The sequence below is a fragment of the Heloderma suspectum genome, chromosome 2 (assembly GCF_057233095.1).
Source record: "Heloderma suspectum isolate Gila_16-S chromosome 2, 16-S_ref, whole genome shotgun sequence".
In the NCBI taxonomy this organism is placed as follows: Eukaryota; Metazoa; Chordata; class Lepidosauria; order Squamata; family Helodermatidae; genus Heloderma; species Heloderma suspectum.
This window is the reverse complement of record NC_139459.1, coordinates 343101544-343118399: the sequence shown is the minus strand read 5'-3', so window position 1 is coordinate 343118399 and position 16856 is coordinate 343101544. Positions and strand designations below refer to the sequence as shown.

General features: G+C 45.7%; 2 protein-coding genes across 11 annotated transcripts in view; one reads left to right on the top strand and one right to left on the bottom strand.

The window, feature by feature from the left end:
- The window catches only part of GTF2H4 (general transcription factor IIH subunit 4), a 33609-nt gene extending 30449 nt beyond the window's left edge, over nt 1-3160 (bottom strand). For 5 of the 7 annotated variants that reach the window (XM_084830428.1, XM_084830430.1, XM_084830424.1 and 2 more), the window contains exons 1-2: nt 3076-3160; nt 1934-2100 (exon numbers count right to left, since the gene is read on the bottom strand). In XM_084830428.1, coding sequence (XP_084686554.1) covers nt 1934-2073 — 140 coding nt within the window. In that variant the 5' untranslated portion in view covers nt 2074-2100; nt 3076-3160. Of the gene's footprint in view, nt 1-1933; nt 2120-3075 lie in introns of all 7 variants that reach the window. The other 2 variants (XM_084830425.1, XM_084830429.1) reach the window with 1 other exon arrangement.
- Nucleotides 3161-3198: 38 nt separating this feature from the next.
- VARS2 (valyl-tRNA synthetase 2, mitochondrial) overlaps nt 3199-16856 on the top strand; it is a 32581-nt gene continuing 18923 nt past the window's right edge. For 3 of the 4 annotated variants that reach the window (XM_084830418.1, XM_084830419.1, XM_084830417.1), the window contains exons 1-13: nt 3199-3291; nt 8578-8886; nt 9340-9424; nt 10457-10557; nt 11520-11641; nt 12038-12104; nt 13236-13333; nt 13560-13641; nt 14389-14508; nt 14602-14713; nt 15569-15657; nt 16239-16329; nt 16481-16608. In XM_084830418.1, the coding sequence (XP_084686544.1) occupies nt 8641-8886; nt 9340-9424; nt 10457-10557; nt 11520-11641; nt 12038-12104; nt 13236-13333; nt 13560-13641; nt 14389-14508; nt 14602-14713; nt 15569-15657; nt 16239-16329; nt 16481-16608 (1341 nt within the window). In that variant the 5' untranslated portion in view covers nt 3199-3291; nt 8578-8640. The remainder of the gene's footprint in view (nt 3292-8577; nt 8887-9339; nt 9425-10456; nt 10558-11519; nt 11642-12037; nt 12105-13235; nt 13334-13559; nt 13642-14388; nt 14509-14601; nt 14714-15568; nt 15658-16238; nt 16330-16480; nt 16609-16856) is intronic. The other variant, XM_084830420.1, reaches the window with a different exon arrangement.

The following is a 16856-nucleotide window of genomic DNA, read 5'->3' as shown; positions in this document are numbered from 1 at the left end:
GGCGCTGGAGAAGACTCTTACGAGTCCCCTGGACTGCAAGGAGGTCAAATCAGTCCATCCTAAAGGAAATCAACCCTGAGTGCTCATTGGAAGGACAGATACTGAAGCTGAAGCTCAAATATTTTGGCCACCTAATGCGAAGAGAAAACTCCCTGGAAAAGACCCTGATGCTGGGAAAGGTTGAAGGCAAAAGAAGGGGACAGCAGAGGATGAGATGGCTAGATAGCATCACCAATGCAATGAATATGAACTTGAGCACACTCTGGGAGAGAGCGGAGGACAGGAAGGCCTGGCGTGCTATGGTCCATGCGGTCACGAAGAGCTGGACACGACTTAACGAGTGAACAACAAGTGGAAAATTGCCCAGGAAGTCCAACACAGCCACATTTGGCTTCAAAAGAGCAACTCCTCTAAAATGAGGGAACTGGTGAAAAAGAAATTAAAAGGGAGATCAAGAAGATTAAATCCCTTCAAATGCTTTGAGATTATTCAAAGCCACAATAATGGGAGCTCAGCTAAAATATATTCCACAGGTTAGGAAAGGTAGCACCAAGTCCAAGAGGTCGCTGGCATAGTTAACAAGCAGTGTTAAGGGAGCTATTAGAGAAAAGAGGGCTTCCTTCAGAAAATGGAAGTCTTGCCCAAGTGAGGAAAACAAAAGGGAGCACAAGCTTGCACAAAGGCGTTGCAAGCAGACAATAAGAGATGAAAAAAGTATTTTGAAGAGCATATCGCTAACAACAACAAGGCCAGCAATAAAGAATTCTTCAAATATATCAGAAGCAGAAAACCAGCTAGGGAGGCAGTTAGGACCATTGGATGACAATGAAGTTAAAGGAGTACTGAAGGAGGGCAAGGAGATTGCAGAGAAGCTGAAAAAATTATTTTCATCCATCCTCACTGCAAAAGATATAGGACAGATACCTGTGCCTGAACTGATGTTTTCAGGAAGGGAGTCTGAGGAACTGAGACAAATAGTGGTGACAAAAGATGAAGTTCTCAACCTTATTGATAAACTGAAAGCAAATAAATCACCGGGCCCAGATGGTATCCGTCCCAGAGTTCTCAAAGAACTCAAATATGAAATTGCTGATCTTCTAACCAAAATATGCAGCATGTCCCTAAGATCAGCCTCTATACCAGAGGACTGGAAGATGGACAATATAACACCAATTTTCAAAAAAGAATCCAGTGGGGATCTGAAAAATTACAGGCCAGTTCGCTTAACACCTGTTCCAGGTAAATTGGTTGAAGGCATTATTAAAGATCAAATTAGTAAGCATATAGAAGGACAAGCCCTGCTGAAAAAAAATCAACACGGTTTCCACAAAGGGAAGTCCTGTCTCACTAACCTTTTAGAGTTCTTTGAGATAAATAATAAACTTGTAGACAGGGGTGATCCAGTACACATTGTTTACTTGGACTTCCAAAAGGCTTTTGACAAAGTCCCTCACCAAAGACTCTTGAGCAAACTTAGCCATCATGGAATAAAAGGACAGGTCCTCTTATGGATCAGTAACTGGGTGAAGAACAGAGAGCAGAGGCTAGGAATAAATGGAGGGAAGTAAATAGTGAGGTCCCACAGGGATCTGTATTAGAACCAATGCTTTTCAACCTGTTTATAAATTATCTGGAATTAGGAGTGATCAGTGAAGTGGCCAAGTTTGTGGATGACACCAAATTATTTAGGGTGGTTAAAACAAAAAAGGATTGTGAAGAGCTCCAAAAGGATCTCTCCAAACAGGGAGAATTTCATGCATCCAGTGCCTTGGTTAAAATGGGTTGCCTCCCTAACTCATGAAGCTTTAGTATACCAGGGATCTGAAATTTGGAGCTGCACTTAAATTGGGCCTGAATTGTCATATTAGAAGCTATAGTAGTGCTTTTATTTCCAAGGTCAAGAGAGAGGAAATAAAAAGGGATTCTCACTCACCGAAAGACGGCCAGACAAGTGGCAGGATGATTGTAGAGGCGGTCTAAGATCCCAGGGCTGAGGCCTCTCAGGAATTCATGAAGGTTCTTGCATTTCAGCTGCACCCTCTGGAGCTTCATCACCGACTCCATCATAATCATCACAGTTTACTGACGATGGGGCATTTCCTGACAAGGGCAATGACAGCTGAGAGAAAGACATTTGGATGGCCTCAGAACAACTGCACACTCACTATGCTGTTAAACCATCACACAGGAAGGGGCTTGGCAGGGCACAACGAACAACCTGAAGTGCTCCTTTTCTTCGTAGTTCAAACAAAGTGTTGGGCCTGGATGCAGTTCAAGGCCATCTCACAGAGGACATTCTCCTGGAGATGCGAGTATATGATTTGGGGTGGCTCAAAGCTTAGTAGAGCTTTGGCTATTGGGTGGTATAGAAATGTAATAAATAAGTAAAATATAATATGTTGCATACCACCCCACCTTCCTTATTTTTAATTAACACCTGGGGTCAACCTGCTGAGATAAGCTAGGTTTGTTCCACCTCTGCTATCCTTCTGCCAGCAGGCGAAGCCATTTTTATTCAAGCAGACTTTTGGCACGTAAGTTGGTCTGTTGGACTGGGTTCAGTTTTATTTTCTTTTGATTTGCATTCGTTTTATGATATTAATCTTAGTTTGCTTTTATTTGGGGGGTTTTCACTGCTGTTCGCAGCCTTGAGCACCTTTTCCTGATAGAGAAGCGGGGCATAAAAACAATAGACAAATAAAACGAACGAGTGAGCAGTTCTGACCGGAGAGAACTGCTGATCTTGAAGGGGGCAGTCCCGCGGTCCTGAAGATGAATGGCAGAGGGGTAGTCCAAAGCTTATTTTCGAGTGCAAGGACATATAAACCGTAGATCTTTGTTAAGTTTCTTGAAATCTGACGGAGCTCTCTTCCAAACGAGCCATCAGTAACCAACTCCTACGGCATCTTCTGCTTCCCCCTCCCGTAACCAATCCCCAGGATCCCAGGCAACCCCACCATATCCCAACAAGGAATCCTCTTCGGGCTTGCTATATCCTTTCTCTCTCTCGCGGGCATCCTCCCGGCAGGCGCAAAAAACTCTCCCTTCTACCGCCCTGCCTTCAGTCTGTCTTACCAATAAGAGGCTCCCCGGAGCCCCAGTCTCCAGTCGCCAAGATTCTCTTCCCTCTCCTTACCGGGCTTTCATTCCCCGGCAGCCCGCCCTCTTCCGACGTTCCCATCATGCCTCTCACCATACAGACAGGAAAGCGACCATAGAGTGGTGGGCTGGGCTCTCTTTGCCCTGGGAGCTCGTCTCTCTCCCGCCAACCCCAGTCGGTGCCGTTTGAAGGTAAGTGCTTACCTGTCTTAGCTAAGTTCACTGCAAGATGAACGTCACCCTGAGTTGCCCTGGGAGCCAGACAGCTGACCGTGGGAAGGAAGCGGGGTCCGGTGGTTGGGTGCAAGTAGGAGTTACCAACCACCCCACCGGCTTCCTGTGCCTTTACGCAGGGCGCAACCCTATGCGTGTTTCTTCAGAAAAAAGGGCAGAAGAAAGCATGGCTGGCTGGGGAATGCCGGGCGTTGTAGGACTTTTTTCTGCCTAAACGTGCACCCTTACTTGCTGTGGAACGAGGTGAAATTCAGCTGGTGAAGCTTTTTCCCTGGCTGCCTCTGCATGGTTTTGTGTGTATGTGCTTTCCTCCTCTGAGCGGTGGGCGACCTGCGTCACCTGGTAAAATCTGGTAAGGGGGCAAAACACACACAACCCGGAAGCTGCATCTGCCAGATACGTGTGGATGTTTCCTTGATACTTCAGCAGCACTTTTCACAGATGGGAAATGGTGCCACGTTGACATCATGGAGCAGTTTTAAACGTCGACATAGAACTGCCTGACCTATGCCTCATTTCCCCCTCCCTCAGAGTGCTCCAATCAGGGCTGGTCCTCCCATTAAGCAGAGTGAGGTGGCTGCCTCAGGCAACAGATTTGGGGTGTCTTGAAAGGGTAGCAAATTCTCAGTTGTTTAATTCTTGCCAGTATGGTAAGTGGCACTTGTGGGATTGTCTGCCTCAAGTGCCCCAAAATAGGGGAAAAAGTAAAAGCCGGATCTGACAGTGTGATTTTATTTTTCCTGTTTTTCTTCAAGTTGTCTTTTTAATGTCTTTTCGTATCCACTTATATTTCCCTTAAATATTTACGGGAATTTATCAGGAGGGGTGTGGTTGCATTTGGATTGTCTGTATGTGCACATACCAACGGTACCCTCGATCCACGGGACACGTATTAAGTGCTCTGGCCAACTACTTGATAGCGTTGTGGTGAGTATGTGTTGGGTAAAATTCAGGGAAAGGATTTTACTGTCCAGGGCTTAGATATGGGCGCAGCTATCTTTGTTTTGTCGTACTTATCCATTTGGTTTAGGATATAAGACAGCAGGCTTAAGCTTGGGCCTGGCTGACACTGGTTGCCTCAGTGGGCCATTTGTGGAAGTAGGACCGATCTGGAGCTGAGCAACAAACAGGGGCTAACTGTATATTTAGTCATTTAATGCACCACATTTGGATAACTAAGTTTCTACCTTGAGAGGCGTGCAACCTCTTAAGCCTCAGAGAAGGGTGCATCTTCTTGAGGATTGTTGGTTCTGGGCTCTTATCTAAGAGGTGTGCAACCTCTTGAGATTCAGAGGGCTTGAAACTCTGAGATTTCTTTGGAATTAAGTTTGTATCTAAGAGGCATGTAACTTCTTCAGTCTTGAGCTTCACAGAGCCTGAAACTCTCTGAGATTTGTTTGTAATCAAGTTTGTGCCTGAGAGGTATGTGACATCTTCAGCCTCAGAGAGCATGCAACAATCTGTGGAGGTTCAACTTTTTGCTTATTTCTTTTATTTCAATAAATCCCCTTTTCTTTCATCTACATTGGTTGTGTGCATGTTTTTCTCATACGATCCCAAACCTCTCAGCCTGATCAACTGAGTGGTCTTGGGTAAATTGAAATCCATATTTCACAGTAGTTTTGGCGTTATCTCCTGTAAAAATCCAGAGGATCCATGATAATCCATGCCCCAGATCCATATTTTTGTACCATGGTGGCTCCATGAAGCACTGGTTCTCTGATTTTTTTGGTTCAGTCCATTGGCACAAATGTTGTCTGTCATTTAATGGTGATTATCATTGGATCACTTCCAAAAATCCAGAGGATCCATGATGATCTATGGCTCAGATCCATATTTTTTTGTTCCAAAGTGGCACCATGAACATAGAATCTGTGATTTTATGGTTTGCTGTATGGCCATGGATGTGATATGAGATATGATAGTAGCTCTCACACGACTGAAGATGGAGCAAATGAAAACAGCAGTTTTAGAAGGGCATTTTAACAAGACTCCATATGCCTCGAGACTCTGCCCCTGCCGTACTGGCAAAGTGGAGGATCTGCCTTGTTACTGATTCTGTTGCCCTATTTATTCCCAAATTCATTCTAAATATTTGCATCGTTTTCTTGAAAAAAGTCCAGCTGGTCCGATTTAGACAGAAGACACTTTTTGTTTACTTCCAAAAGTAAGACAGTCTTCTTGTCATTGGGCAATTTTGCTTTCACAGCCCAATCGCATAGAGCTAATTTTATGACCTTGCAGGAAATTAAAAATTAATATGATTTGTTTGATTTCTTTTATGTGTGTTTTATCTTTGTTATTATTTTGCTTTTTGTAACCTCTGGTTGAAACAATACAAGCTTTGATGGATGGATGGATGGATGGATTGATTGTAGTTTTGGAAGCTTTCCCCTGTAAAAATCATGAGGCTTGATGATGATTCATGTCTAACATACATGTTTCATATTACATTTCCAGTATGTCAATATGGATGTGATTTCTATTTTTTTGGTGGGGGACCTATATGCATCATATTTATGTTTTTTGTACCATTGTGACACAGTGAATCACTGGATCCATGATTTTCTGGCTGCAATCCCCTGTTTTTGTGCCGTGGTGGTGCTGTGAAGTATGGGATCCATGGTTTTTATGGTTTGGTCTGTGGCCATGAGTGTAATCTGTGATTTGACAGTGGTTTTCGAAGCATCCCCTGTAAATATCATGAGGATCCATGAAGATCCGTGCATCGCAGGCATGTTTTTATGTCATGCTGGTGCTGTAAAGCAGCAAATCTGTGATTTTTATTTATTTACTCAATATCTATACCACCCAATAGCCAAAGCTCTTTGGGTGGTTTTATTGTGCAATCCTTGGAGAATATGTTCTGTGATTTGATGGTGGTTAGGGACAGAGCCTATGCAAGAATCAAGAAGACCCATGTGGATCCATGCTTCAGGTCCATGTTTTGTATTCTAGTGGTGCTGTGAAAATTTGGGATTGTGATTTCTGTGGTTCAGTTCAAGGGCATGGATGTCATCTTTGATTTGACCTTGATTTGGGGGATCCCATATAAAAATCTAGAGGATCCATGCCAGCAAACCATGATGGAAGGGATCAGTGATTTTTATGGTTCAGTCCACAGGTGCAGATGTGATGTGTGTTTTAAACATGGTGGGGTTTTTTGGTGGGGGGAAACAGTGGCGAAGTCTTTGGGCATAGATGGGTTCCCTGATTTGACCATGGTTTTGAGGAGAATCCTCTGTAAAAATGCAGGTGACCCATGCCTTAGATTCATGTTTTTGTGCCGTGGCAGCACAAAAAACTACTAGATCTGTGATTTTCATTGTTCAGTCCATGGAGGCAGATGCACTGTGTGATATGACTGTGGTTTGGGGGATTTCCCCTGTAAAAATCATGAGGATCCTTGCCTTGGACTCGTGTTTTTGCACTGTGACAGTGCCAAGGAGTGCTGGATCTGTGATTTCTGTGTTTCAATTTATGGAAGCGCTTGTGCTCTGTGATTTGATGGTACGCTTGCGGGGGTGTGTGTGTTTTCCCCTTTAAAAATGTTATGAAATCATAAGGATCTGTTTTTTTACTTTGTGGATCCAACTTTTACGCATTTCCTAAAAAGAAAGAAACATCTGGAAATGGCTAAATAAAAAGGAAAGTAGTTGCCCCTGCCACCTTTTGTTATGCCAGCATGACCCAACAGGACATTGGAAAAGGCAGTTCCTCCCACTCCGTTCCTCCTCCTCCTTCCCCGTAGGCCATATTAGTGTAATGCCTTTATTAGGCCACCAAAAGATCACAAAAAATGTGTGAGCTTTCAGAGATCCCCAGGCCTCTTCATCAAGCAAGGTGTTACAAAAAGCAGTGGGAGAGGGGAGGATTGTTCTGTCAGAGGGCTTGTTTTGTTTTCCTTATCCTTGCCTGCCCTCCACTGGACACTGTGGGAATGCAGCATCTCTGAGCCCTGTTGCAGCCAAGAAGAACCCTTCTTGGCTCCAGCTGTCAGGGACAAAGGCTGTAAACTGAATTTGTACAAGCCCTCCTCAAGACAAAGAGAGGGGTAGGGCCCATGAAGGGCACCCAGGAGTGAAGACACCCCTGTTCTTTTCCTTTTTATCTCCACCCTAGTTAAAGGGGGACCGTTTTCTTCTTTTTTCTCATCCTTGTGCGCCTTCTAGTGTCCACTGTTGGGGAGTGCAGTCACTCCAAGCCCTCTTAGAAAGCTATGCCTAGTGACCTGAAATTTCTTCTTCTTTGTGTACGTCTTCTTTTTTTGTTAGCTGCCTTGAACTTTTTGGAAAGGTGGGATATAAATGTTCTCAATGAATGAACAAATAAGGCTTCTTATTGTTTTGGATTATGTAGCCCTTTTCACAGAGAAACTTTGTTTGTTTTCCCCTTTTGCTGTGTTATTAAAAGCTGAGCATCACCAGCGTAAGGGCTCAACAAGGCAATTCCTGACTAGGAGTTGGGAGCCCAGCAGAGCCCCATAGAGTTAGCTGCCCTCATAAGAACCACCGGGCTCCTGTTCCCCTGTTTTGGAAGCCAAGGGGAAGCCTGCTTCAGTATGATTTGTGAAAATGTTGTGAGGGTTGACTCTTCCTACTATTATTCAGTGATCTTAAGGAGCGCCTCCAGCAACACCAGACAGGCTGCTTAACAAGCTCAGCCTCGGATGGCCTTCTCTCTGTCCCATCAGCCAGGACAGCTAGGCTGGTGAGGACGAGGGAGAGGGCCTTCTCTGTGGTGGCCTCCACTCTGTGGAACTCCCTCCCTAGGGAACTCTGCCATGCCCCCTCTTTAACGAGCTTCCACCACGCGTTGAAAACTTGGTTGTTCAGGCAGGCATTTGGGGTGGGCTAGGGAAAATTTAGAAAATGATGTTTTAATGTGTAATTTTATTGTTTTTAAACTGTTTGTATTATTGTACATCGCCCAGAGTGGCCGGGTGACCGGCCAGATGGATGATTAAGAAATTTAATAAATAAATAAAATAAAATCATTCACCATCGGAAGTGTGCTGGAATGGAGCATTCTTGCTCCCTAGGAAGGAATGGAGTAGACCTTGTTCCATAACATTCACTTGGACGTGGAGTTCAGGGGTTGGGGTATGTACTGCCGCTGCTTCCTTTCACAGAGAGGTGGGAGTTCACAAGCAACAGTGAACAATCCAAGATTTGTGCAATGGAAGCTAGTGCTCGTGTGATTCTGGCCTTATCTATTTAGTGTGTTTGGTCTTTCCGTGTGCAGGTTCCATCGTTGTGTGTTTCCCCTCCACACATGCATAACAACTGAACGGATCCATTTCCAAGCATGACATCGGCCCGACTTAATTCCGGCCCCAGTCGTAACCTGTGTTCTCTCTGCTGTCTGCTTCTCCGGACTGAGAAGAGGTGCTGGAATGTTCCTGGTGGCTGGAGGTCTTATTGCCAAGTGAGCCAGCCTGACCGCCATGGGCACATGGAGAAAATGGCCCACCTGAAAAACAGGGCAGCAAAACAGAAGCGGCAACGGGAGAGGCTGAAGTCCATCGAAGATGGGCTGGCTGCTGGGCTGCAGGTGAGGCAGCTGAAGGGGGCAGGTGACGTTGATGGCCAAATTTTGACAAAATGGTGACTGAGAAGGCTAGAGGCTGGAGGAGCTGCAGAGTATGGGCAGAGCAGAGTGGAGGGGGGTGAAATAGGAGGCCAGTTGTGGTATGCTGCGCAAGGCCTAAAGTAGACACAGTTTGACAAGTGTCACTATCATGCCAGACAAGCATGTAGCATGATGGTTTCCCAGCTTCACTAACTCAGAGCCTTTTCTTGGAGAGATGCCAGGGATTGAACTCATGGCCCTCTGCATGCAGAGTATGCGTGCTGCCTCTGTGCTATGGCCTCTGCCCTTCCTTAGCAGAAGGGTCCTGTGCTTGTGCTGTTCCCAGGTGGGGTTCCCAGGGTTGGTGGACGTCACTCCTTTCTCCTTGGCCCCACAGGTCCCCTAAAAACATCTCCTTGTTTTTACTCTTCGCAGGAGGAGCTGCCAAGCCAAGGCAGGGGTCGGGCCTCGAAAAACTTGGCCCAGTACGACATCCCGACTGTAGCGGGACAAAAGAAAGGTATGGTGGGTAAAACTAACTCCTTGCCCTTCCCAGACCTTCCTTTATTCAGTGAGGTTAGGAAAAGGAGCTCTCATCAAGCATCAAATTTTGTCCCAAACTGAGAAGCTTGTGCACAAAACCCTCCAAGTGCATCCCAAACTCTGTGGCAAGGAAGCCTAAATTACGGCTATCAATTGCTGCTAGTCACGGTGGCTATATAGTACCCCCCAGGATCAGAGGCAGCGTGCCTCTGAATCTCAGTCGCTGGGGAACAACAATGGGGGAAAGATATTATTGCCCTCACGTGCCGCTTGTGGGCTTCCCATTAGGGGCATCTGGTTAGCCGCTGTAGGAAACAGAATCATGGACTAGACGGACCCTTGGTCTGATCCAGCAGAGCTCCTCTTCTGTTCTTAAATTCTGGGATCAGTTTTCTACATAGCAGCCTTCCCCAGACTGGTGCCCTCCAGATGTTTTGGGTAATATCTCCCAGCATTCCTGACCATCAGCCATGCTAGCTGGGGCTGATGGGAGTTGTAGTCCAAAACATCTCGAGGTCAGCAGGTTGGGGAAGGCTGCTATATAGGAAGCCAGCCTGTCATTCATCCATTTCAGCTATGATGTCACAGGATGCTGGACTAAATAAGCCTTTGGTCTGTTCCAGCAAGGTTCTTATGAGAAACCAGGACAGCAACAAAGGCCTTCTGACACTATCCTGAGTAAACAAATCTTATGTTTACTCAGAAATAAATCTCACTGTGCTTAATGGTGCTGCTTATTCCTTAGTAAATGTATTTCAGACTGTTGCCTTGGTCCCCCTGTTAGAATATGAGATTTGGTCAGACTCTGCCCACATGTTCTCAGAATATTTTCTCTTCAGCCATCAGGACTAGAAATTTGCTTATTAAAAAGTGAAAGCCAAGAATTTCAGAATACTGGCTTCCATATCATGTAGTAAATTCTGCCACACTTGTACAGAAAAACTCTGGACATAGGAGATACACAAATTCCTGCTTTAATAACTTCTCTGTATGCCATTCTTTCCCACAGATACCTCAAGACCGTTGCCCACCTCCTACAGCCCATGCTATGTCGAAGCCGCTTGGTACGCCTGGTGGGTGAAGGAGGGATTTTTTAAGCCAGAATATCAGGTAGAAAATTGCTCCTGTGACCTAATATTAAACAGATTGTGTCATAAGCAAAAAAGACAGAGAGGCTCCCTGTAGAGTTGACAGATGAAGGGATGAATGAACCACAACAAAAATGACTATGGGGAGATATGATGGCATATGGGATAGAGAAAGCAAATAGAGATAACTCTTCCCCGCTCCCTGTTTCTTATAATACTACAGCATAGTCACCCAGTGAAACTGATTGGCAGTAGATTCAAGACAGACCAAAGGCAGGACCTCACACAACATGTAATTAATCTGTGGATCTCACTGCCACAAGATGTGGTGGTGGTCACTTCCTTAGTTGGTTTCAAAGGTGGATTAGATGGGGCAGACATGTTCTCTGTGGCTCCCGAGGGCAGGACTGGAACCAGTGGATAACAATTGCAGGGGTAGATTTTGGCTGAACATTAGATGTTTCCTAATGTAAGACCTGTTCAACAGTAGAACAGGCCGCCTCAGGAGGTGGTGGGTTCTTCTTCACTGGCAGTATTTAAGCCAAGACTGGATGGCTACCTGTCAGAGATGCTGTGGTTGCAAGATTCCTGCACTGAGCAAAGGTTTGGACTAGATGACCTCCAAAGTCCCTTCCCACTGTGGTTCTATGAAATTCATATAGGATGGATTTATTAGCTATTGTTAGCCAGGATCACTGTATGGATCCTCTGTGTTCAGAGGCAGCATTTCACTGAATACTTGTTGCTAAGAGGCAACAGCCTGGAAGGGCCATGGCTCCATTTCAAGCATCTGGCTGCTCCCGGTTGGAAACAGGATGCTGGGTTGGATGGGCCTGTGATCTACACCAGCAAGGCTCCTTTTATGTTCTTATGAACCTCAGAGTTAGTGATACCACCATCGTATCTCAAGGGTCTGCTGGCTGTCAGGGATTGTTCTGACCTCAAGCAGTCCTGATCTGTTTTCCCCTTTTCTTTTTTTGACAGCATCACTTGCCCCACCGGAATCCAGAAATATTTTCTCTCTCTATCCCCCCGCCTAATGTTACAGGCTCCCTACACCTGGGCCACGCCTTGACTGTGGCTATTGAAGATGCTTTGGTACGGTGGTAAGTGATGCTGCAGAGGCTTTAGGAAATGGTTACGTGGGCCCTTCGCCTCCAGGCGGTGATGGGTCCCATGCAGCTTCATGTTTATTACCGATGTGTTCATTTTAGATTTATCAAGCTCTGTAAGGTCAAGGTGGGTGGCTTACAGCAAATATACATGAACACTATAAAGAGACATGGATTCTTAGCCCTGAAGGTCTCGCAGTCCAATTCATAGGGGAATTAGAGGTTAGGAAAGAGAGAAAATATAGTTCAAACATTAAGTGCAAACTACAAAACTGGAACCCCTGGGCTCTTTGGACTTCTGGTTCCTGCATATGGTTAACAACGGGATACTTATGCAGCTCTCAGTTGCTGAGTTCTCAGTGTGTGTTTTTGATTATTGATATGTTACAGGAAGAGGATGCAAGGCTATAAGGTTCTGTGGGTTCCAGGTTCAGATCATGCTGGAATCGCCACTCAGGTGAGAACAGCTAATCGTTCCCTCTATTCACGATGGTCGGGGTGTGAGTACCGTTCCTTATGTAGCTAAAACAGCACCACCCACAGACAAGAGGGAGATCTCGGCAGGCTCTGGGGAACCCAAAGATTTGCAGAAAATCTTTAGGGAAAAAACCTGGGGTGGGGGGAATTCCAAACAGTTCAGTGGGGACTGAGCATGCTCAGTGGGCACAGGTTGACTATTGGGAGAAGGGGGAATGGAACCAGAAAACTAGGGTAGAGAAGGGGAGTGGAGTGGCTGGAATCCTGAACATTCCACACTGCAGGTCCCTAAGGTGGTGGGGAACCCCAAAAACATCCCAGTGAGGCTTGAGCATGCTCTTTAGTCCCAGAAAGAAGACTGACTGCTTGTGAGAGGGTGGGCAGGAATGGAATGGAGTGCAGTGGCTGGTATCCTGGACAGCGGCACTCCACCCTGCCACATTTTGTTGCAGATTGTTCTGGCTGATTCAAAAGGGAAGCTCATGCTATGGATAAACATCTGTCTGACCTATGCCCCTTGCTGTGGTTCCAAACTCTTTTGGATGTAAACTTGAGGAGTGCTTCTTCTGTGTGTGTGTGTTTGAAAGATATCTCAGTAGCATTTTATGTAGAAAAAATTGTTTACAATATTTTAACCCATCTTCTTGTTGCAAAAGAGACTGCCAAGGTGGTGAACAGTCAAATCAGAAAACATAACAAAATTAAAAGCAAAAAAAAAAAAAGACAAGTTGCTGCAAAACAGCATGATGGAGCACTAAAGAAAAAGAAGGGAGAGAATTTTCACTTTTGAATACAGGCCAAAGCAATGACCAAACAGTGCAGTCTGTACCAGGCCTCTAAACACCAGCAGAAAGAGGGGACAGGTGAACCACATGGAACCTTTTTGAGGGCAATTTGCTTTGTCTCTCATTGTGGAAGTTTCCAAGACAGGTAGTGTAATCCTGTGCCTGTCTACTCAGAAGTAAGTTCCACTGTGCCTAATGGAACTTACTCCCTAGTAAACGTGATTAGGATTGCAGCCTTAGAAGAGGATGGGATGGACATAGGGTTCTAGTAAAGTCTCCTGGAGGTCCTGCTTTGGAATTGCTCTTACGTTCTTTCCTCTGGCCAGGCTGTGGTGGAAAGAAAGATCTGGAAGGAACGGCGAGCCCTGCGGCAAGAACTCTCACGAGAGGAATTCCTCCAAGAAGTCTGGAACTGGAAAGAAGAGTGAGTACTGGGGCTCTAGGAAAATTGTCAAAATATTGTCATGATGGGGGTCTGACGATCGGGGTGGCAGGGACTTAATGTCAAAGCAGTTGTCTAATGTTTCTACTGAGGGCAAGAGCAGAATTACTTCTTCCTGAGCAACTGAGTAGAATACTTCCTGCATGGTTTTCATTATTTCTCTGAATACCAGAGGTTTGTTTTTGTTCTGTTTTCTCTCTGATACCAGAAAAGGAAATGAAATATTCCAGCAGCTGAAGGTGATGGGAGCATCGTTGGACTGGGACCGGGTCTGTTTCACCATGGACTCTGTGAGTAACAGAAAGATACCGAAGTACAAATACCTTCTGTGAACCAGGATTTCTGAGTTCACAGCGGAAGGTATATTAGTTTTGGGAGATGGGAAGGGTAGGCCAGCTGGGTCTCCTGAATTCTAATCTTAGCTATGCCACTGAGTTGCTGGAAGACCCTGAGTAATTTCCTTTGCCTCTTTCGAGTATTACATCTGGCTAACTTGCTCACTGTAGTATTAGTAGAATGGACCCAGTGTGTCTCAGTGGCCAGGGTGCTGGTTCTAGATATGGAAATTCCAGGTTCAGTTTCATAGTCAGGAATGAAGCTCGCTTGCTGACCATGTCCTCTTGTCCTAAGCTACCTCACACGGTTGTTGTGAAGCTTTAAAAAAAATGCTCCGAATTCCTGGGAGGAAGGGGAAAATACACACTTAATAAATAACAACAAATAGAAAGTAGCGTTTATTTTTTTAAAAGGAGTTCTTCCTAAATCTTGTTAGAAGGAGAGCACCGTGGTCCTATGTGGCTAGAGCAGCTTCCCCCAACCTGGAGCCCTTGAGATGTCTTTGACTACAAATCCCATCATCCCCAGCCAGCAGTGCTGGCTGGGGTGATGGGAGATGTAGTTCAACAGATCTGGAGGGCACCAGGTTGGGGAAGGCTGTGTTAGAGCATTGGCCTGGAATGTGTGAGTCCAATTTTTTTTAATAGCTTTAGTTGTAGTAAATGAATTATCTCCTGCCCCTCTTTCCTTCCTTTTTGTAGGGATTCTCCCAAGCAGTGACCGAGGCCTTTGTGCGGCTGCATGAGCAAGGCCTGGTGTATCGGGACAGGTGCCTGGTGAACTGGTCGTGTGCCTTGCAGTCGGCCATTTCTGACATTGAGGTAAGCAGAGTGGAATGGATGTCCTGCAAGTTGAGAGTGGGGGAGTTTGGTGCTGTTTGGCAAGAGCTGTTTCACAAATCGTATCTCTGGCAGGTGGAGAACAGGCTGCTCAGGGGGCGGACGGAGCTCTCTGTGCCTGGAGTCCAGGACAAAGTGCCATTCGGGGTCTTGGAGATGTTTGCCTACAGAGTGGAAGGAGAGGAAGGTGAGTTAACAGTGCTAAGCGAGACTGAACCAGGAACAAACAGGAGCTGGCAACAATCTGATCTTAAATAGAAGGACTGGAGTGGATTTTCTCAAGTTATTCAGATGCTGTATTTTCACAGTTTGTATTTGGTGTTTTAATGTTGTGAGTTTGAATTTTGTCTGCTTTCATTTTGGAATCCTCTTTGAGAGCTTTCAAGTGATGAATGAATAAAATGAATAAAATAAAGAATAGAATAAAATAGTTTGGTTATTACATTTTCATCCTCCCCTCCCTCCAAGAAATGCAGGGCAGCTTATGGGGGGGAGGTTGCCCATTTTTATCTTCACAGCAACCCAGCAAGGTGGATTGAGTTGAGATGGTGGCCCAAGATTACTACACTTCATGGCTGAGAGCAGATTTGAATCCACATTTCCCTGGTCCGAGGCTCCGTTTGCTAGCTCTGATCCGGTTTGAGACACATTGCCTTTTGATAGGTGCTGAAAATAAAAGCCTGGCAAACAATAAGGCCAGAGAGGTCTGGTTGGTGTTCTGTGTGAATTGAAAGTGTACTGTACAGTGTGTCCCAGAATCCTTTGCAATGGCCAGGGGTTCTGTGGCAGACAGAGTGGTTTTTTAAGCTATCAAACCAATATGGAAAGGGTTTCCTGCATGTAGGAAAATGTAAAAGTATGAAATAAAAGGAAAGAAGGTATCTAGGGATGTAATCTTTATTGTCAACTTATCACAGGTCTACATCTCTGTTCTAACTAATCTTAAGTGCTGCCCAGATCCAAAGGCCTTTCTGACTAAAATAACCTTGTTTGTTTTGTGTGTTTTACCCATCTGGTTTCTGCTTCTCTTGGCTGAGGGCAGGTGTGGAGCTTCCTGTGGCCACAACCCGCCCAGAGACCATGTTGGGAGACGTGGCTGTTGCAGTACATCCAGATGACCCACGGTACACAGTAAGGCTTCTCTGCTCTGTTCTTCCTTCCTATGGTGGAGGGGTTGTAGCTCAGTGGTAGAGCACATGTTTTGTGTATGCAGAGAAGGCCCTGGATTCAAACCATGGCAACTCCAGTTAAAGAAGGATCTCGACTTGCAGAGACTTTGGGAACTAGCAGGATCTGTCTGCAAACAAGAGTCTGACTTGGAAGCTTAGAGGCAGCTGCTTGAACGATGTTCTACTGCAGCCTTCCCCAACTCCCATAATCCCCAGCCAGGGCGTCGCAGTCCAACACATCTGGAGGGCACCAGGTTGGGGAAGGCTGTTCCACTGGCTGGCCCACTGTGGCCTAGACCAGCCTTCCTCAACCTGGTGCCTTCCATATATTTTGGACTACAACTCCTATCATCCACTGCCAGCACAGGGAAGGCTGATCTACAGCACATCCTGTTTTGCTGCTATTCATTGGGGTGGCTGGAAGCATTATTGGAGGCATGCTGCCATAGGGCTTTGGTTTTGACAGGAAGGGATCTCCTCCTAATTTTCTTGAGAACTGACTTCAACATGACCTGATCCTTCTTTCTGGATTTTTTTTGTCAGCACTTCCACGGCAAGAGACTGTGCCACCCGTTCACTGGACGTCTCCTTCCTGTCATTACTGATCCCTTGGTGGACCGGGAGATGGGCACAGGTGAGAGCACTCATCAGGTGAGAGCACTCATCAGGTGAGAGCACTCATCAGCAGAAGCTGGGAAGTGACGTGCAGAATTCTGCCATGGCATCAGGTGTGGGATACCTGTTCTCAAAGATATATCTCCTCACTTTTTCTCACCATCTTTCAGGGGCTGTGAAAGTGACACCAGCACACAGCTACGCTGACTATGAACTGGCCCGTGGACATGGCCTGCCATTCATTTCAGTTATTGCAGAAGACGGTACGATGACAGCGGAGTGTGGGGAATGGCTACAGGTAAGCATGTCCTTTTTAAGGGGCAGGGCAGACTCATTTGTGCTTTTCCATTTCTGGTCATACAGAATATTGCGTAAGGAGCTGTTACAGTCCACACCACATCTTTGGACTGCAGCACCTTGTTTGTTAGGTGCATAAGAAAAAATATTATTACTAGTGATGGTGGTGGTGTTATTCCTGATAATGTATTCAGATGCAATCCAGAATTCTGTACAATCAGAAATGCAAAATGCAACCGGGCTATGATT